The sequence below is a fragment of the Punica granatum genome, chromosome 7, assembly GCF_007655135.1.
Source record: "Punica granatum isolate Tunisia-2019 chromosome 7, ASM765513v2, whole genome shotgun sequence".
In the NCBI taxonomy this organism is placed as follows: domain Eukaryota; kingdom Viridiplantae; phylum Streptophyta; class Magnoliopsida; order Myrtales; family Lythraceae; genus Punica; species Punica granatum.
Genome location: NC_045133.1, coordinates 7,507,883 through 7,529,470, shown reverse-complemented (window position 1 = coordinate 7,529,470; position 21,588 = coordinate 7,507,883). Strand labels below are relative to the sequence as shown.

Sequence of the window (21,588 nt, the reverse complement as noted above, 5' to 3'; positions counted from 1 at the left end):
CAAAATTGAGGCGCAGAGTAAACTTTAGGGAGTCGATTGCAATTAACAAAAAATAAAGATTACAAAGCAAGCTTCTAGTCTAACTATAAATGCGAGTGCCCTAAGAAAGTGGCGCCAAACGGAAGGAAGAGCAGTCAACGATTCAATTCAGTTTCTCTCTGTGATCGATTCCATGAATGGAGCTCACTCCCATGGCGGATTCGCAGCCCAGTTCGAACATTTTCAGCATTCGAATCGTGTCCATCGACTACTACATGGCGCCACCACTCCCCGGCGTCGATATCTGCTACAGCAGCTTTCAAGGTAATCGAAATACCATCCTCTACGTCGCCGACCCGTTCACTTTCCGCTTCTGCAGTCGAAGTCTCTCTCCCTGGTGGTTGTGCGTGTGTTGAGAGAATTCGCGGAATTAGTAGGCCGCGGGCGGTAGTGGGGCTGGAAGGGGATTTTTAGTATCAGTTCTTCAGAAAATTGAGGAAGTGGAGAGCGTTTTCCGACCCAAAATTTTGGGTTGGAGAAGGAAATCAAACTGGAGAAGTAAGGGGTTGAACTGGGTGAAATGAAAGAATCTTTGAAGCAATTCGAAAGTGCGTATATGAATTTTTGAAAGAAATTTCTTAACCTGTTGGATATCGGTCTCTGATTTGCTCCTTCTTGAGCTTTTACTGGTCAGGTTAGATTTTTTCTTGAGTGAAAGGTGCCCCTTTTATTCTTTTTTTAATTCTTTTTTCCTTTCCTGTTTCTTCCGATAAGAAGGATGAGTGATCAAAGCATTCCCTGAATCAATTCTTTTGATTCGTATTGCAAATTTGCATATTGGATGATTGCATTCTGTAATCTTTGAAGGTGAAAAAGTAAATGAAGTTCCGGTTATAAGAGTATATGGCTCGACACCAGCTGGTCAGAAGGCTTGCTTGCACGTGCATCAGGTATTGTATTGATTTCAAACCTGTTTCCAAGGTCGGGTTTGAGCACCGTGGTTGGATGGTGTGTAGATATAGTCCTCTGCAAGTAGAGTTATGGAGTGTTTTTTTTTTAATGAGAAGTTCCTTTTGTCGTACAAATAAAGGACAAATGAGCTCAAAATGATTTTTTCTCTTGCAGGCTTTACCCTACTTGTATGTGCCATGCGCAGATATTCCACTTCCTCTGACAATGGAAGGTGAGGAAAATATGCAGCTCTAGCTAGATAGTTGCTCCAGCTCCATCGATTTTATTAAATGACTAATTACCAAGTACTGGGCATGCACCTCAGTTCTTCTAAGCTGTATTTATAATTTGACATATGAAGAACAAATTATTCAGGTGGGGCATGTAACGTAGAGAGTAAATTATAGTAAGCTACATTGGCATCTAACAACAATGCAAAAGGGACTGAATGTGACATTTTTTTCTTTTATCCCTAAATTGTTTGGCTAGCGTTTGCTGTTTTTAATGCCTCTTTTCATGCGATGCTTTCTTTAAATTTTGATTTGTTGCCATTGAAATGCTTAGGGGATTCTTACACACACGGTGTATCTCTTGCCATCGAGAAGGCACTGAAGGTATGTTAGTTATATCTGATTGAGTTTTGAAATGTAACATCTTAGTCAACCCATTATTCTTAATTCAGCATCATGGCATGATGACTAATCTTGAGTCCTTGCAGCTGAGAGGAAATGCTGCTGCAAAAAGACAGCATGTACATGGTTGCAGCCTAGTCCGAGGAAGGAGATTTTATGGGTATCATGCATCTGAAGAGCTTTTTGTCAAGATATACCTGTATCCATACACTGTTTCATCTATTGTTTACTTTTCCTTGGATAAGTGTGAGAACATTTAAGTTGTTGCACTTGACAAACTTTAGCTACAATCCACATGATATTGCACGTGCTGCCAAACTTCTACTGGTATGCTGTTGCCCCTGAAATTCTTGCCAGTGCTTAAACTTAATTTATGCTATTTTTCTTTTGGTAAAACTTATTCTAACTGGAACTTGAAATTTTGAATTCTCCAGCATGTCTTACCTTCATGAATATTCGATTTGATCTCACATATTCAGTTATCTGAAATCTGAAAGTCCAGTAGGCTCATTTGTCATAACCTTTTGAATATAAAGGGAAGGTTTTCCAGGTTTAATCTACGTTTCCAACTAAAACAGGATTTTCATGACTCCGAGGAGAGTGTAGCCCATAACCCTGTATTATGATTGAGTCCCTTAGTCATCAAAAAAATTTATTATGATGGATGATGATTTGCAGAACCTCCATGTGAGTGCAAATTTTTGCAAGAATTAAAGAGTGGTATTTTTCACTAGTGGCTTTACTTCTAATCACTGCTGCTCAGAAGTTAAGCCTTCTTCTTTTTTCAAGACTCGTAAGATCAGGGGAATTGCACATGGAACAAATGTGATCTTTAGAATAGAACTCCATTTGACTAATGAGCAGTTGATTTATTTTTTTCAGATGCCCTCCCCATTTTGCAGCCTTCATTGTCATGTATTAATATATTTACTGTTTAAAATATGGCTTGATTGACATGTGAGCAATTCTCTCTCTCTCTCTCTCTCTCTCTCTCTCTCTCTCATTTTCTCTCTCTCTCCAGGCAGGTGCTGTTTTTGATAGAAGCTTGCAACCGCACGAATCACATATTCCTTATCTTCTTCAATTTCTGGTAAATACTTTCGTAGTTTTGTATCATGAAATATTTTCAACCCTTCTCCTTGTGTATTGGTAGCTTCCCCTGTTGTTGGTTGTGACACTTGTGTAATTTTTTCTTTTTCCTGTTTAAAGATGTCTTATTGTAATGTTAATAAAAAGCGTCATAGCATGTGAAGTGCAATTGTTGTATTAGTTTGTTTGGTTACCTACGTTGTTCATTTGTATGTGAGACTGTGCACTATTGTTTCCTAAGTTGATGTGCTCCACTTATGTATTTTTCTTTGCTCTTCTTTCTTCTTCCTTTTTGATTGTTAAACTTCGAAATTGAGAGGGAATGGGTGTTGAATGCAAAATGTTTGTCCTGGGCAGTGTTGGCATCACTGCACTGAGTCCTTCCCTTGATGTTCTTTTACGTCTTAATCTGCATCTCTCTGGTTCCTGAAAGAGTTGAGGCATTTCTGCAGGTGGATTACAACTTATATGGGATGGGTCATCTGCATGTCACTAAGATGAAATTCCGAAATCCTATACCAGTTTCTTTCTCCTCAAAACTATTTAATGACAGCAGCCAGCTGAGTCAGGAGAATAATAACTCTGCATCCCAACAGGTCTCTTGATCTCTTTTCCTTATTGTCATAGATGCACCATCTTCTGCATGTCATTTACGATATTAAATCAAATTGTAACAATCTTCTTGATATATTGTTATTAGGCAGATTTAATTGATGGTGCAAATTTGAAGGCACCTATCTGGGTAACTTCCACGATTCCAGGAAATTGGAGATGGCAGATTTCTGGTGAATACGAGACTCTATCAGATCAAACAACTGATAGGGTCAAACGTCAGAGTGTTTGTGAACTTGAAGGGGATGCTGCTGTAGATGGTTGGTTTCGTGTCATATTCATACTTTTAGACTTGTACACTTTCTTTAAGAGTTAATCGGTGACTTTCCCCTCATTTTTGTCGCAGACATTGTTAATCGGCAATTTAAGACATATACATCTCTTTCACAAGCTTGTTCAGATGTGAAAATGGTTCAGTCACTAGTGCCTATTTGGGAGGTTTCGTGCATTCCCATATGACTGCCTTCCCCCCCCCCCCCCCCCCCCCCCCCCCCCCCCCCCCCCCTTTGTTCAGTACATTTGCTTTTGCTTTGTTCAGTACATGTGCTTTTGCTTCTTAAATTGGTTTTGCTTCCGTCTTCTGTAGGAGGAGTTTGAAAGGACAGGGATGCATGAGGCAGCAATACCTCCTGATCCAGGAAAACCACCTGCTGAACATGTCCTCAAAGTTATGTCACTTGGCCTCGAATTGGAAGACAAATTTATGGAATTGTGTTATCAAGCTGAAAATGTTTTGACTCCAGAGCAATCAAGGTCTGTGGGCTCAACACCACTTTCGTCTGATGAGAGAAAATTGATTGATTTCCCTGATGCAAATTTAAGTTCCAAGTATGGGGAACTGCACCACTGCAAGGAAAAAGATGATTCTGAGTTACCAAAAGATTTGTCTCTTGAATATAAACCAGGGTCAACACCAACCCGAGGGAAAGCTTCGCACCATGGATCATTTTCACATGAGAATAAGTTGTCTCAATTGACAGAGATAACAAAGCAGAAGGTAGACATTAGTTTGTATGTATTCTTTGATGAATCTTATGAAGTATATGAGCAATTATATTCTTTTTTATGTCCCAGAATTTTGTTCATTACCTTCCCTATTATATCTGTAGACACTCTGTCATAGATATATGAGGGCCTATATCTATTCTGGTTGTGTGGTTTTCTCTTCATCTTTGATATGTTCTATGTCAAAACATCCACTGACAGGCACAGATACTGGAACGTGATTTTTGTGGTTCTCACTGGTCCTATTTTGAGCTCGAATATTTTTAATGTATCATTTGTTATCCCAAATATCAATTGAAGAATCTGTTTTTGTGTGTGTGTGTATGTTTATGTGTGTATTTATGTGACCTACATGGTAATGTTTGCTTTCTTTTTAATTGAGAAGTCAGTTCTTTCTGAATTGGAACTTGAAATAATATTGAAGTGACATTTTTTCCTCAACTATCAATTATTAGTTCAAGCCATCTGTCATAGGCACCTATCTGAGCACATTATTGGTTCTTTGGTTCTTTATTATCTACTCCTCCCACTTATTTGGAGCCTATATATACTCCAGGCTGCTGATCAGGAAGCGCTCAGTCTTTTGAAGTGGCTTGCCACATCTCAGGCAGCGGAAGACATAAACTCTGATGATGAACTTGCTCAAGAGATCATTCTTAGCCCCCTTTTGCCTACAACCACTGTTGAAAAGGTACTAGAGAAAGCTACTATGGATTATGAGAGGGAGTCTCAACAAGAATGTCAGGACATTCTCGATTCTGTTGATGATTTCAGTGACTTAGAGGATCTCAAGGAAAAAGTAGATAGTAATTATACTGGACCTTCACCCAAGAAAAGAATACCTCAAGTGGATGGATCCTGTGATGATCTTTATTCACCTCCTTGTAGTGAATCAGCAGAACCTTCATCTGAACTTGGGAAGAAGAATGAACATGAGAAAGATTCACAACAGCAAGCTTTTCCTCATGCTGGAAAGAGTTCTAGTAAAAAGAAAATGAAGGGTTCATCATGGGGCAGCTTGCCCTTCTCCACTACTCCAAAGGAGGTTGACAACTTAGGAACCGAGAATTGTGTCATGAATGATGGATCGTCAAGTGGAGACAAAGATAAAAATGTTGTATGCTCGAACTTGTACAATCAAAACAGGGCAGGAAATTGTCTTGAAGTTTCAACTGAAAAATTAGCATCGCCTCTCGCCCATTCAATATCTTCCACTACACATGATGGATGCTCGGTCCGGGATTTGATGAGAAAAAGACGGAGCTATCGCTTTGAATCATATGCTTCTTACGCTGAACGGGAGAGAGATTTATCTTCATTCCCTGAAAGCACAGATTTATCTAATTTTCTAGACGAAGAAGGCGGTGTTATGGAGTTAATGTCATGTCCTGACAAAGGGAATGAGTGGACTGAAGTTCGTGGTGGAGAACTAACAACTTTATCTAGAAATGGGATCTCCTTCCATGCTGGCACCACAATAACTGGAAAGTTTGATCCTTCTGCTAACTTCGATCAAAAGTCCGAAACAGTGCCAGATGCTGGATCTCAGGAACTGAAGCTGACAGAGCCCTATTATGTCTGTCCATTGAAAGAACATTCTCAATGGCCCTTATCAAAAATGCAAAATCTTCAACTCCCAACTGAGCTTCGGAAAACTTACGGAGAAGGGTCTACCTTTAGCAATAAATCAAAAACTGATGTCTCTTTTGAAAAACCTAGTAAAGTTCTACCGAAAATAGAGTTTGCTTCCAGAAGCTCTCTTGCATCTGAATTGTTTCGTAAAGATGTGTGCCATGATGATATTCACTGTGATGATCGAACTTTGAGGGCATGTTCAAGTTCAATGCTCTTTGAGAATCTTGTTTGCCCAAATATTGCAAATAAAGCAACAATGGAAGTGGATTCTAGTTGTGACGAGCAAAAAGTGGGGGTGGCTGCTGGTTTATCAGCTGCTGGCACAGCAGTATCTGCTGCTTTGGACGTAGCGGACAAATCATCACCCTTAATTAGCATGGCCTTCCATGAGAAACCGCCCATTGTGGACTGGAATGATGAGGCATCTGAAAAGGTTGCATTTGCTAAAGCTATAGATTACCACTCTGCTCTTGTAAAAGGGAATTCTTACAAACAATTTTCAGGTTGGTTTATAATTCTTTTGGTCACTCGCAACATGATTATTTTCTGCACATTTTACTTGTTCTTGTTTCCCCAGTTAAATTATATTCTATAGCTTAATATATGTAATAGCACCTCAGAGTCATGCTGTGCTTTGCTGACTGTTTTTTCCATTGTCAAGGAAAAGCTTTGGATGAAATTCCTTCATTTTTTGAGGGTGGCTTTCAAGAAGCCAAAGAACTTTGGAATAATAGCCTTACAGGGGTTGAGCCAAATAGCCATCAGGAAGTTGTCATGGGTGTACCCACCCACTATCTGAATGATGGTTCATTCCTATATTTATTGACTCCTGTAATTTCACCGCCTTCAGTTGATATTGTAAGCAACTGGCTTTCCAGTGATGAAGGTATAGAAGACAAAACTGGTCCTTTACTCATACATTAATTTCCATTTACAGTCTCTATGGTCTTGACTGTAGGTGTGTCTTGTAAAACAAGGGCACCTCTGATGGAGTCTTCACCTTTGAGAGGTAGCATTATGATCTGGCCCTTCATTCTTTTAAATGGTTTCTGTAATTTACAAGCATTAGAAAATTATGCAGGATCTTACGACTCTCCAGCGGTTGGTTCACAAGGATCTTCTTGTGAAGATCACGCTGGGACTGTGCCTGGACTCAGTTCTCCACATCCTGCCAAGCCTGCAAGGAAAACTGTTCATTGCAGGGAAGAAGGAAATGTTAGTGCACATGCAGAAACACTTAATAGTGGATCCAAAATCAAGTTGCAGAGTGATGAAAGCACCACAAAAGTGAAAGCACATGATCATTATTCCCAAGACATTTCACAGATCTCAGGTCCAGTTGGAAAATCAGGGTATACACCTCTCAGTCAGTTAGGATTTCGAGATCCTGCTAGTGTTGGTGCTGGGCAACAACTAACAATTTTGAGTGTTGAGGTAATGTGACTGAGATTATCTAAGTCTCAGCTGTTTAATAGTCATATAAGTCTAAGAATCATGATCTCTTGTCAACCTCGTACCCATCAAGTGTTCGTTTCTAAATTTTTTTTGCAAATGATTACGTGCATGCAAGCACAATTTGAAGAATAAGGCTTTCTATGGTAGTCCTGATTGTTTTCAAATTTGAATGAGTGGCAATATTTAGACTAAAAATGGATGTTCAAGTTTTCTTTCTATTTATTTAATTGCCTTTCCTACTGCTATTATGCTTTTACCGAGAAAGTACAATTAATCTGTTCATTTTACTAATCATAATCCATGTCAAAAGAAAAAGATAATGACGTTTTTGTAGTTGATAACTCATGCTATCGGAACATTGTCATATTTTAAGATAACTTTTGTTTCTGAATCTCTTTCACAGTATGATCAGTTCCATGGCCAGAGCTCTAACCTATATTGTGAACCTCAAATCACAGGTACAGGCAGAATCCAGGGGAGATCTGCGTCCTGATCCTCGCTTTGATGCCGTCAATGTTTTAACTCTTGCTATTATGGCTGATGATGATCCTCTCTCTGTGATTTATGTGCTTCTGCATTCTAGAACTGAATTTTATCCAAGGTAAGATGGTTTTGAATCTTGTTGATGTATGATGTTCTCTCTTCTTCAACTTTTTCTAGTTGATGTGTATGTACATATAGGGTGTTGTTCTTGTGTTGTGTTCTGCTGTTCAAATATGTAAACCATAATTCTGTGTTCTCAAGCAGGGGCGAATCCAGGATTTTCGTTCAGGGGGGGCAAAAATATTACTTGATATAAATAGTACATAAAATTTTTTTTCAGGGGGGGCAAAATGCAAATTTTACATAGAAAAATTCATAAATTAACATAATTTTGGGGCAAAATTATAAAAAATCCAAAGTTCAGGGGGGGCAATTGCCCCCCCTGGTATTACATTGGCTCCGTCCCTGTTCTCAAGGGTTAGGGTGTTTAAAGTAACAGGAGACAGGTTTGTTACTAAAAAAGCCAACTTTCAGGTTTGAACTTAAAATTGCCACTTGCTTATATTTGTATTCAAGCTAAAGCGCTATATGAGATCTTTTATCGCCTGTCTAAATAAGTATTCGCTTTCATTGCATTTCTCGAGTGTTTTCTAAGTCACTAGTTCTCATATAACTAGCTCTTTACCCAAACAAAGAAATGTTTGTCTCCCACTAAATATCTAGGTCTTCATACATGTCATTTGTCCAATTTATGCATTTTTTTTCCTAACATTATTTATCTAGAAAGATTTTTGTTTACCTTTTAGGAGTTGTGATGGATTGGCTGACTGCAAGGTCCTAGTTTTCCAAGAGGAAAAGCATTTGTTTCTCCATTTCACAAAGCTGATAAGCGAATTCGATCCAGATATATTGGTAGGTTGGGATGTTCAAGGAGGTTCTATTGGATTTTTGGCTGAACGGGCTTCGTATCTTGGTATTGGATTGTTGAATCTACTGTCACGAACCCCCTCGGAAAATAAGATGGCTGCTGGGGATGCTGAACACCTTGATAAGGGACTGCTTGAACATATCCCTGCTGATTCTTTGATAGCTGATTCTGGTCTGGTAGAAGAAGCTGTTATTGAGGATGAGTGGGGTAGAACACATGCCAGTGGTGTTCATGTTGGTGGACGAATCGTCCTTAATCTCTGGCGAGTGATGCGTTTTGAAGTTAAGCTCAATATGTATACACTTGAAGCTGTGTCTGAAGCAGTTCTGAGACAAAAGATTCCATCTATACAGCATAAGATACTGACCAAATGGTTTTCTAGTGGTTCTGGACGTGCAAGATACCGCTGTATAGAGTACTTGATAAAGAGAACAAAGTTAAATCTTCTGATCATGAATCAACTTGACCTGGTATAGTCCGTTTAATATAAAGGACTTTATGTGAATATGTGCTTGCCATAAGAAATCTGAAATTTTCGTATGTCTTTCCTTTAGCTGAACAACTGTCTTTTGCAGGTGAATCGAACATCAGAACTTGCTCGTGTCTTCGGCATTGACTTCTTCTCTGTTCTCTCTCGAGGCTCTCAATACCGCGTTGAATCTATGCTTTTAAGATTGGCACATACACAAAACTATGTTGCCATTTCTCCTGGGAGCCAACAGGTTATTTCTATGACCTAATCAATAAAGTATAAGATCTTCGTCTTATAGACTTACTGAAAGTTTGGTTGGGGGTATGGAAACGGAAACGGGTACTGAATGAGGCGGAATGGGACGGAATTGAAAACGGAATGACAAATTTTCCTTTCTGTTTGGTTTATTAAGGAATCGAAATTCAATTCCATTGCTTCTGTTTGGTTCATTGCCTGCGGACTCGGAATCAAATTTCAATATATGATAATTAGTCATAATATTTCAGTTGAACACTTAACAGGTATCCATGTGGCTTGATAATTATTTGTATAACGTATCTAAAAATTGTCGAATGAGTTTGTTGAATTGTCGATCGTTGAGATACCCCACCAACTATGTTGACTATGTTTGTTGATTTTGATAACAACTAATCTTTCTATCAATTTATTATTCATTGTAAATTGACCATTTACAAGTTTTTTTAAATATATTTTTAATAGAATTTTAGATCCAAAATTAGATTAAAAATTAAATTAATCAAATTTTGATTCCCCTTCCTGAATCCCCAAGGGAATGGGTGATTCCCCAATATGGGGGAATCGATTCCCCTGTATAAGGGGATCGGTTTCCGATTACCCTAAACCAAACAACTACAATCATAATTCTCCATTCTGATTCCGATTTCCCCCTTATTTTTCATAAACCAAACGGGGCCTTAATGCTGGTGCTAATGCAAGAGGTGGCTTTAGATCATTCTTAGCTTTGCTTGAACTTTTATTTAATTGTTTTTATTTTAGAGTCTTTATCAGATGTACAATTGAGTTTTTCATTAATTCTTATCATACTAGTGCTTTCGCATTCTAGATTGAGTAGAGAGTCCTCTGCAGTGGTCCATTTCATGCCGACAAGTATTATCAGATCCGATTATGCATTATTTCTTCGTCCACTTATAGTCCTTTATTGCATACACCTCCACCAATTTCTCTCCTCTGTGGCTATTCCCTTTTCTTCTCACCAGCAAAGCTTGATGTCAGGTTAAGATATTTTCAGGGTATATAATGGCATTACTATAGTATCTGTCTCATCTCAATTCATATCTTGACTATATGAATGGAAAACTCTGATGTTTTTATCCTAAATCAAAGATCTTTATCTCAAATAGCTTCAAGCTGAACTTACACTCAGTTCTGACCGATGATAACTTATTCTTTCTCAGAATTTTACAGCTATTGTCTCTCATTCAAATGAGTTGTTGAGTGCTGATTATTCTTGTGCTTGATGGATATTTCTGATAATTTGAGAAGACCAACTTAAGAAATGTGCCCATATAGCGAAAAGAAAAAGGGAAGAGGCTGGTGGGGTGTTATGCTGCTAAAGTAGTAATAATACTAAAGGTGAATCTGTGGCTTCTAGATCTCCTGATTGTCTGAATTTCTGACTGGTCCTCTTCTATGATTAGGTTGCTTCACAGCCTGCAATGGAATGTCTTCCCTTAGTAATGGAACCAGAATCCGGTTTCTATGCAGATCCTGTGGTTGTTTTGGATTTTCAGTCTCTTTATCCATCTATGATAATCGCATACAACCTTTGCTTTTGCACATGCCTGGGTAAAGTTTCACCTTCTAAGGCAAATACACTTGGAGTTGCTTCGTATTCACCAGATCCACATGTCCTGAGAGACTTGAAAGATCAAATATTTCTCGCGCCAAATGGTGCCATGTATGTGCCTCCCCAGGTACTTATCTTGAACTTTTCTCAACAGGACTGTTTAGAATGTAACCTAAGTGCTCCATAGGCTATTCATACAGCATCCATTTAGATAGAGAGTGCTATTAAGTTGATCTTAACATCCATGGAAGAAATGATTGTATTATGTATCCCCATTTTGTCAAGACAAATTATCAGAAATTTGTTGTAATTTTGCTGAGATTGGGATGCCATGCCTGTTTTTGCATCTGACACATGGAGCATTTGATCACCAAAATCTTTTTCCTAATTAAAGAGATCACTTAGCTAACTTTCTGAAGAAGGCTCCTCATGAAAAGCTAAAATAGACGCTGCGATAATTGTGACAATTTCTTGTGTATCTCTTCTATCAGAAATTGTGACGATGATAACAATTCCTAGGGTGTCTAATCTGATTAAATGTCCCCTGGAGCATTTTTCTCTCTATCTCTCTGTTTTTCTTTTCCCTGCTAGGAGTCCATCTTTTCTATATTTTCAATGTCATCTAATTCCTGTAAATATTATTCACTTTGGTTCTTGGAACAGTGGGCATATAATTTGCCTGGCTATTCTAAACAAATGCCCATTTGGAATAATATTTTTTGTATTACTAGAAAGAAGCAATTGATATAAATTATTTGCCTTCTTTTGCAGGTTCGTAAGGGCATACTTCCTCGTTTATTAGAGGAAATATTGTCAACAAGGATCATGGTAAAACAAGCAATGAAGAAATTGGCTCGTTCCCAACAAGTTCTTCACAGGGTAACGGAGCTAGAGATAATTCTTAAATGACGGTTACTTGTCAACTGAACTGTTTATTTTCATATTAATAACAGTATGAAAATGATGCTATTAAGTTTTAAGATGGAAGATTCCCACTTCATGTTTATTTTGGGTAAATTTATCTTTGGTTGAAAGGGCCATATTGAAAATGCCCCATTTTTATGCCTGCTAAAAATAGTCATCCTATAATGTTTCATGGGGCTTAGTTGGCCACAAATAAATAATTGTACTTTATGTGGTGTTAGAAGTCACGGTCTTTTATGTAGTCATTTGTAACCTGTTTGAAGTTTCATACAGAAAAAGAAACATGGGACTAATTAGCTGTACAATAACTAGGGTGATATCTGTTTTGATTGATCGACTTAAGAGGCTTTTTCCTTTTTTCATTCTTCAAATGATTAAACGTATAAATCATTCATCTGAAACAATGAATCAGGCAGTTCACTGTCTCCCATCATTGCAGATTTTTAATGCGAGGCAACTTGCTCTAAAGCTAATAGCCAATGTGACATATGGGTACACTGCCGCTGGTTTTAGTGGCCGGATGCCTTGCGCGGAGCTTGCTGATAGTATTGTTCAATGTGGTCGTCGAACACTGGAGAATGCAATCTCCTATGTCAATGCACACACTAAATGGAATGCCGGAGTTATCTATGGTGATACTGATAGGTACGCCAGACCATCTGAATTATTATGAAGGTGTAAACCGAAAACATTGTTATGGCAATTACCGTCACATTGCTAACTATTTCCTCAAGTATTTGGAAATATATTTCTAATTGGGGCTTCTCTTTTCACTGTTTCTGCACTAAATTGTCTTCTCAAATCTATGATGTCATGTGCTACTAGTGCTTGCGATAAGCTTTAAAAGTACATTCTCCTGAGTTACATGGAATTGGAATGCTGATTTTCCATGGCCTGTTTCATGTAAACCTATTTTGTTTCCTGATGTGAAGCTCCCATTATCTTGGAGAACTGACCTTTTAGCTAAAATTTGTCCTTTAATTTATGATTTCTTTTTGATGTTATCCTTGAGGATGAGTTGCCTTTTCATTGACCTTGGACATTAGGGCTGTGGTACTTTATTTTTGCTAGATTGATGCATCTTTTATTTATCGAGCTGGCATTAATTTTCTTCCTTTTCGCCTGTTCTCTGTTCTAGCATGTTTGTGCTCCTAAAAGGGCGTTCTGTCAAGGAAGCTTTTCGAATTGGCCAGGAAATTGCCTCTGCTATAAGTGCAATGAATCCAGATCCAGTTACTTTGAAGATGGAGAAAGTCTACCATCCTTGCTTTCTCCTCACCAAGAAACGTTATGTTGGTTACAGCTATGAGAGTCCTGACCAGGTGGAACCCATATTTGATGCCAAAGGCATTGAAACAGTACGTAGAGATACGTGTGTGGCCGTTGCCAAAGCAATGGAGCAGACCTTGAGACTCTACTTTGAAAACCAAGACATTTCAAAGGTAACAGTCCCTGCCGTATATTAGCCGAATGCGGTGACACTTTTGCTCCTGAAATTTGCATAATTAATTGCGATACAGTAATTTTATGGCATGGAGACTTCAATGAAGAACTGATGTAGATGCTCAACTTCAAGGGGCAAAACATTAATTTTTCATGAATTAACGTTTAAAGCATTCTTAATGAAGAATTAATTGAGGCAGCTGCTTGATACTCATACATAGTTTCGAAGTGATTGGTGATGGTATAGTGTTTTCTTCCATTCTCTTAGTCTTCAACTTTCCTATCAATTCTTTCTTCATGCAGGTGAAAGCATACTTATACCGTCAATGGACAAGAATTCTCTCCGGTCGGGTTTCTCTTCAGGATTTTGTTTTTGCAAAGGAAGTTCGCTTAGGCACATACAGCACAAGGTCTTCTTCTTCTTTGCCACCATCAGCAATTGTTGCTACAAAGGCAATGAGAATCGACCCTAGGGCAGAGCCTCGCTACGGAGAACGAATACCTTATGTGGTCGTCCATGGAGAGCCTGGGGCCCGCCTTGTGGACATGGTGGTTGATCCGTTGGAACTATTGGCCCTGAACTCCCCCTTTCGCTTGAATGGGGTATACTACATAACTAAGCAGATAATCCCAGCGCTGCAGCGGGTATTTGGACTCGTTGGAGCTGATCTGAACCAGTGGTTCTTGGAGATGCCCCGTCCTACAAGGGAAAATCTCGGAAAACGGCCCCTTAACCCCTGGAACCCACAGCGAGCGAGAATTGATTACTACTATCTTTCGAGACATTGCGTGCTTTGTGGTGAGCTGGTTCCTACTTCGATGCATTTGTGCAGCAAATGTTCACAGAAGAGCGATGTAGTATCAGCTGCTCTTACTGGGAAGACCTCGAAGTTGGAGAAAGAGATGCACCATCTTGCTGCTGTAAGTTTGTTGATTCTTGCCTAGTTTTGCTCATCGGAAAAGATCACTCACTTAAATAAAGATGGGCTCGATATACCAGATCCATGTTTTGATTCTGCAAATTGATTTGCAGATTTGCCGACACTGTGGGGGAGGAGATTGGGTATTGGAGAGTGGGGTGAAGTGCACTTCACTCGCGTGCTCAGTGTTCTACGAGCGGCGGAAGGTTCAGAAAGAGCTGCAGAGTCTCTCTGCTGTGGCCACTGAAGCTGGCTTTTATCCGAAATGTGTTGTTGAGTGGTTTTGAGCGCCATCCTTCTGATGCACAGGGTAGATATATACAGAAATGTTCTTGTCAAAGCAGGTTGAAAGCTTCACAGGTGCTTCACCGGTTCCTTGTTACGTGTACAATAGTTATCTCACTCGGATATACGATAGTTTTAGGAAATCTGTCAATCGCTGTAAATAGTCATCTCCAGGTGTTCTGTATATATGTTTAATGTATCTTGTTTATGACTCGCTACAGCTGACAACGAAAATTAGGAAGAGTTGAACTATACTTTGTTGTAGAAAATTAGGAAGAGTTGAGCTATACTTTGTTGTAGACTAGTTTTAACTGGTGTGACTTGGCTGACAGTTTCTCTAATCTGCTCTGGCCATGACAAACTTTGCCAGGAGAAAATCGTTAGACGTGGTGAAAACCGGTATCAAAGAACATGTCTTGGCTTCGAGTGACAGTGAACTCCTGGAATGTGGCTCTACACCTGCGCCTATATCATCAATGGACGGTGTTATCGTGTGAATTTTTACTGCCGTGAGTTCTCTGTTATCGTTTCCTTTGGTCTCATAAAATATTGGATATAGCTGGGTTCTCAAGGCTTGTGTTGGACACGAAATGCGGACACTGGGGCCTTGAAAGACAGTCTGCTATGTTTCAATGTCGAATATTACAGGGAGCATCATATTCATCCGAGCCTGAGTACCATCATGGCATGTTTATAGCTCGGCGGATCTCCTTCATAGATCACAAGGACGTTTTTGAGTCTTGTTTTCCGGAGGTCTGTCGCTCGCTTAATGAATATTAGAGGGAGCATCATATTCATCCGAGCCTGAGTACCATCATGGCATGTTTATTGCTCTGCAGATCTCCTTCATAGACCACAAGGACGTTTTCGAGTCTTGTTTTCCGGAGGTCTGTCGCTTGCTTAAGAAAGGTTGGGTAGTAGCAATCCTTGTGACTTTTTTGCAAGGGGATTTAAAACATCTATCTGCTAGGCAGGCCTTTCGGTTTCAGTAGTAGGTCCATGCATCTAACAGACCGGAAGTAATTGCATGAGAGGTCCCTTTGACGAGGAATCGAACCTCAATTTTTTTTTTTTTTGGTTTGAGGTCCAGAACGAGAGTCACTGCACGAGTACGAAGACCCTCCTTACGCAGGCCCAGGACTAAATGTTACTGGGCCGGCCACTCTCTAAGCCCATTATCAAGAAGCAAGTGCTGGCCCATTCTCAGTTGGCCCACGAAAGGGTTTTACTCCTATTATGTCCCTCTCGTCTTCCTCGCAGAGGGGTTTATGCTTCCTCTGAGCTGAAAGCTGCACCGTCTTTGCTTCCATGGCCTCTCTCCGTTGCCTTGAACACTAACCTCTCTTCTTCCTCTCGAAATGGCACGAAGCCCTCTCTGTCTTCTTCTCCTCAGACGCCTCTCCGCATCCCCTCAAAACTGTAGACCCTGCTCGTACTGTCATCTTCATTCCAACCGAGGTCTCGGCCACGCCATTTCCAAGCCCTTCTCCACCGCTCCATCGGCGCCCTCCCCGGACCCGCCAAAACCCGCCAATCTCTCCGCCCGGCTCAGCTTCGTGTTCGACCAAATTGATGCGATCGAGCGCGAGCGCTACCAGAAGGACCATACCCTCCAACGAATCCGCGCTTGGCGCGAATCCAAGAATGCCCAAATCGCCAGTAGCCAGAGCACAGAACCAGGGGTGGATACCCCCGGGAACGATACCCCGAAGGAATATGAGCAGAATCGTTCTCTCTCGGGCGAGTCGACCAGGATGGAGTCACAGGCGGGTAGCAAGAGTGAGGTGGAGCTGGTGCACCCATGGCCCGAGTGGATTGAGCTGATGGAGAGGCTGGTCCAGCAGAATTACTTTGACCATAAGAGGAGGGATGAAGGCAAGATGGTCAGTGCCTTAGGTTTCGACGTGGGAGAGGATGTCGGGGCCGATGAAGGCTTGGATTTCACCAAGGATCTTAAGACTGTTCAGACTGCTGGTTTGAACTTCGGGAAGGACCGGTTCGACATACTGAGGTTCGTGGATTAAGGTTGAGGATAGATATGAATTTAAGCCTCAAAATTTGTAGTCTGCCCGTTATTGTTTAATCAGTTTACTGCTTATCTGTTAAGAAAGATTAATCTTTTACGAACTCATTTCCAAGATTCTCGAGGAAATAGATTTTGTTGTTTGATTGCATTTACGGCGTCTTAGTATATTGTGTTGTATTTACGGAGATTGAAATTGATCTCAGGTCACTGTCGAGACAGGATATTCAAATCTTGGTCGGTTATGGATGCCCCAGTGCTGATAAGAAGGTGGTTTTCTCAGCAAAACTACTAAGGAAGCACGTCCACCTCGATGAAGGAGATGTAAGAGTTGTGCTTTTACCTTATTATGCTACATTTAGTATGAAGTAGTCAAAATGAATTCAGTGTGGAAATGTCGTGATGGTTAGTGATTCTAATGCAAGCATGATTCTGTCCAATGGACAAAACATGGTCTTAGTGTGTACCGCTCATAGAGCATGGTTTTGTGGATAATATATTTGCTGGATATGTTTTCTAGATAAGATTTGATTCGTGGCACAGTCCATGACATGGGGTTTTCATCCTTTTTTCAAGATCTGCAGCTCCTGTAGTTTAAGAAGCACATGTGAAAGAGCATTCCTTATAACGAACAAAGAGGATGAGGCACGGACTATTGACATTATGCGAGTTCTCATGGCATTTGGGTTTGATCACATGCATGGGACAGTAACGAACGAGTCTGTCTTGAAACAAAAATCGGTGAAGACTGTTGTTCGGAAGTTGCTTTATGAGGTCGTGAAGTTAGGCTCAGTCCCAATTGATCCGAATCTTCCACCTCCGATCATCAAAAAGCCTCCTCCAAAGGTGAAGCAACCTCCTCCGCCTCCAAAGAAAAGAGTTGGACGAGATGATGTTGAGATGAAGAAAGGAGATTGGCTGTGTCCTAAGTATGTCTTCTCGGGATTATCGCTATTGAATGTGATACATCGATATCTAAAAATAAATGTGATGTAGTTTCTCTACCTATCTGCTTGCGGTTTTACTAAGTGATATAGGTTGCTTTGCTTTCAGGTGCGATTTTATGAATTTTGCGAAGAACACAGTGTGCCTGCAATGTGATGCAAAGCGTCCGAAGAGGCAACTGCTTCCTGGAGAATGGGAATGCCCGGAGTACGTTTTCTGCCCCGATCTCCTGAACCTTCAGTGCTTTCTTTCTTGAGAGCAATTAAGGTCTTCTGGGAACCACCTTATTTTGCCTTGAGATGGGGGTGTGATAAATGATTTGTCCATCATTAGAAATTTTATATTAGCTAATTTCCGCCACTTTAGAACTCTTTCTTTCCCTTGCAAAGCCAATGGCTGGGATATACCAGACAAGAAATTTTTGTTCTTGAATTTTGATCTCGGCTATATGGGGGGTTTCTCTGTAGTTCATACTTCCGTAATTCCCTTACTAAAGATGAAAAAGAGTAATTGGTATACTGAGATGCCAGTAAGAGTACACTTTAAGGTGTCTTTGGCTTTGGAAAGGAGTACTCATAATTGCTTATGTTCATTCCCTATTTTCGTGCAGGTGTAACTTCTTAAACTACAGGAGAAATGTGGTTTGCTTCCATTGTGAATGCAAGAGACCGCCTGACCAGTTTATGGAGGACAGGTTGCAAGATACAAAACGAAACCCCAGGACGACGAGGTTGGAGAAAACTGCCCGGAGGACAGAGATCTCTAATGCATGGAACTTTGATTTCGATGATGACGAATCTGATGGAGCGGATGTTGCAACCTTTGAGCATGCAGACTCTTCTATTGTAGGTAAAGATTCTCCATTGGACAAGGATTTCAAAGGCCCTGAAGAAGATTTTCATAGGGGCAGTAGGTTCTCAAAGGGCTATGGTGGGGAATATATCGATTCTGAGAGGAAAGGATCTTCAGTTGGTTTTGATGATTTTGACGAGGAAGATGATGATGATGTGGATAGTTACGAACTGGAAACTGCCAGAAACAATGTGCCTTCTCGTGACTTCTCAGAGTTTGAACGGGACTCGGATATGGAGGATGGAGGATTAGACAGTGATGAATTGCTGAATCATAGTAGAGCACAGACCCGTTCTTCTCTCAATAAGCCATCAAAATCCATGCGCCAAAGGGCAGCATTCTCAGTTTCTGATGAAGGCGAGTCTGATTTCGGGTCAGATGAGGATCTCTCAGTCCATCCGGACTGGAGATCGAGTCATGTTGCAGATTCTGGTAGTAGAGCTGGAAGCCAAGGTTCACAGTCGAGGAGGAGACTGAGCTATGGATCGGATGAGGAACTTGGGCTAGATTCAGATGATGATGACTTAGGTGATAGATTTGGGTCAAGAAAAAATAGGTCGAATAACTTCTCAGGTAAAAGGCGAGAGAGCTCGCGTCTGTTTTCCGCTTCAGAAGAATCAGACGATGATAACTTTAGTTCTCGTAAGAGCAGGTTAAAGGGGAGTAAGGGAGGAGGCGGAGACAAAAGGCGAGGAAGCAATTTCAAAGGCAGTGAGTCCCGTAACTTAAGATCGAGATCAAGCAGCGGGATGGGGAATCAGAAGAGGAGTTATATGGACAATGATTTCGACATGGGCCATTCAAGAGGCTCCCGTGGAGGCAACAGAGGGGAAGGCTCTGGAGGATTTGAATTCCGTACGCGGAGAGGGGATCAGACGAAGAGAGATGGACGCGGTTCAGGGAGTTTCGGGGGTCACAGGGATGAAGACAGGTTTGGGAGAAGGCAGGGAGGGAGGTTCGGGAAATATAATGACGAGAGGGGCGGCGATGATGATTTTAGAAACAAGCGACGTGTTATTGAACGGTAAAGCGCGCAATAAATTCTGTCGAAACTCGCATACACGTAAAGGCTTCTTGCCGAGACATGGAGAACCCGAAAGAGAGCAGCTGATGCACATACAGTGGTGCTAATCCTTTGCAGTTGTAACTTATTTGGGTTTTGTTTTCCCTGTATTATTAACATGGCAATTGTCAGATTACACATATTTGAGGTTTAGATATATAAATAATGGATTATGATGATCGGGAGCATATGCCGAGGGTCAAAGTGGCATGATTTTTGGATTATCAAATATGATCCAAATAATCTTTAGTGGCCAAACTGATCTGCAACATGATGCTAGTCGACAGCGACCATCTTCAAATATTATCGAGGAATTTATTGCCACGGCTAGGTGAGCAATGGCCGAGTCTTTGACATATCCTGTTTCGTTTGCGCTAAATGCCATGAGCAAAATCGACTCAATGCGAGTGCTTTGAGATCCGATAAATACCTAGTGAACCAGTTCAATGCTATGCGGACGATAGACACAGCAGGTGACTTCATCTGTAAGTAGTGTTGAGCACTCGCAGTTGCTGGTAAGAGTATTAATCATGAGTAAATGCTAGTTCTTGAGATCCAACTTGTTTGAACTTATAATGTCAACGCTTAAATGAAGTGTTTAAATTTTAAGCAGTTATTAGAATAAGTGTTTAATGAATTAAGTGAATTTTATTTGGTTAGATAGCATGTGAAGTTTTATGTTATCTTTATTTGAGGACCCAAAACTTTTCATTTGCTGAAATTTGACCCAACAATTTAGGTCCTGTTTGGCAATTGAGGTGTGCTAAACTTAACTCATTTTAATTTCATATAAAGACAAATTAGGCAAGTTTTTTGAATGACTAGGGGCACAAGGGAACAGTGCCGTATATTGTATTCTTAGGGACGTATGCTCTAACTGTTGGCGAATTGCTTTTGTTTTTTTTTCTTTGCTTCCCCTTTTCCCGTTGGTGGGTCCCAGCATTTTACCGTTCCTCCCATATTTTGTCTTTTTGCGAGTTAAGTTGAAATTTTTTGTTCCCAAACAGATCCTTAATTTTCTAGCCACCAGATTTAATGTGGGTTGTGGTGGCTCATTGCTAGCCGCCATAGCATTGGCGAGGTTCTTGGCGACCACAGTGATCACATGAGAGAGAGAGTAATCTCGGCTGTGATGGCTCTTTGTTGGTCATTAATGCCCAATGCGAGGTCGTTAGTGACCATAAGGGCTGTCGAGAAACTCGTCCATGCTGCGGTGGCCGGCAGACGAGCCACCATAACTCGATTCTCTCTCTCTCTCACTCTCTCTCTTCGAAAAGAGAAAGAGAGGGAAGAAAATCCAAAAAAATTCCCGTTATGGTGGCTTGCCGACAAGCCACCATAGCACTGGCTAGTTCGCTGGTAACCTCTAGCCTTGTTGGTGCTATGTTGGCTAACCATTGCTCTCCCCTCTCATCGTAGTGTCTCCTTTTTCCTCCCTCTATCACACAAAAAAAAAAGAGACTGATTTGTAAATTAGATAAAAGTTGAGGGGCGAGGCTGCAAATATGAGAAAAATTGCCTAGTTCAGCAATTTAGTCAAAATACTAATATTGCGTTTGGTAACGAAGTTAAGTTTGATTTAATTTAATTTAATGAGATGAAGACAAAAGTAATTTGGAAAACTATGTGAGAGAATTTGAAGAATAAAATAAAAAAGTAATGATTGTGTTATTGAATTAAGGAAAAAATGTTAAAATTGAGAAGAAAATGTTGAATAGTTGAGAGAATTTACTCTTAAAAAATTAATCATAATAATGGATAAAAAAAAGTATGAAATGATGGTAAAATAAATTAAAGTAAAGTAAATTTAATTTTAATTTTATAAACAAACATAGCATTAATTAGTAATTTAAGTGTTTTTTTTACCTAATCAATTAAGTCAAGTAATTCTATTTGTGTTTCTCATAAAAGCTTAATTATATTAAGTCTTTATTATATATATTTAAAGTAAGATTCCCCGAACGAGAGCCCTCCGTTCGTTCAACGAAAGCTTACTGTTAGCATTTCCCTCAGCTTGTCGTACACTACAATGTCCTTTCATGTTTCATGTTCATCAATTAAATT

At 40.2% G+C, this 21,588-nt stretch overlaps 1 protein-coding gene across 1 annotated transcript; it reads left to right on the top strand.

Annotated features, from left to right (window-relative positions):
* Positions 1-102: 102 nt before the first annotated feature.
* LOC116215291 (DNA polymerase zeta catalytic subunit) lies at positions 103-19,712 on the top strand. The gene is given in 29 exon segments (XM_031550939.1): positions 103-303; positions 847-929; positions 1,105-1,162; positions 1,495-1,544; positions 1,649-1,761; positions 1,847-1,889; positions 2,584-2,652; positions 3,104-3,247; positions 3,352-3,523; positions 3,610-3,701; positions 3,850-4,260; positions 4,825-6,406; positions 6,565-6,789; positions 6,862-6,912; positions 6,985-7,337; positions 7,817-7,959; positions 8,648-9,239; positions 9,345-9,491; positions 10,921-11,196; positions 11,841-11,948; positions 12,433-12,638; positions 13,132-13,435; positions 13,740-14,357; positions 14,470-14,628; positions 15,931-16,652; positions 16,871-16,988; positions 17,241-17,593; positions 17,718-17,816; positions 18,220-19,712. Coding segments are annotated over 29 exon segments (8,688 nt in total). The 5' UTR covers positions 103-176; the 3' UTR covers positions 19,490-19,712.
* Positions 19,713-21,588: the final 1,876 nt, after the last annotated feature.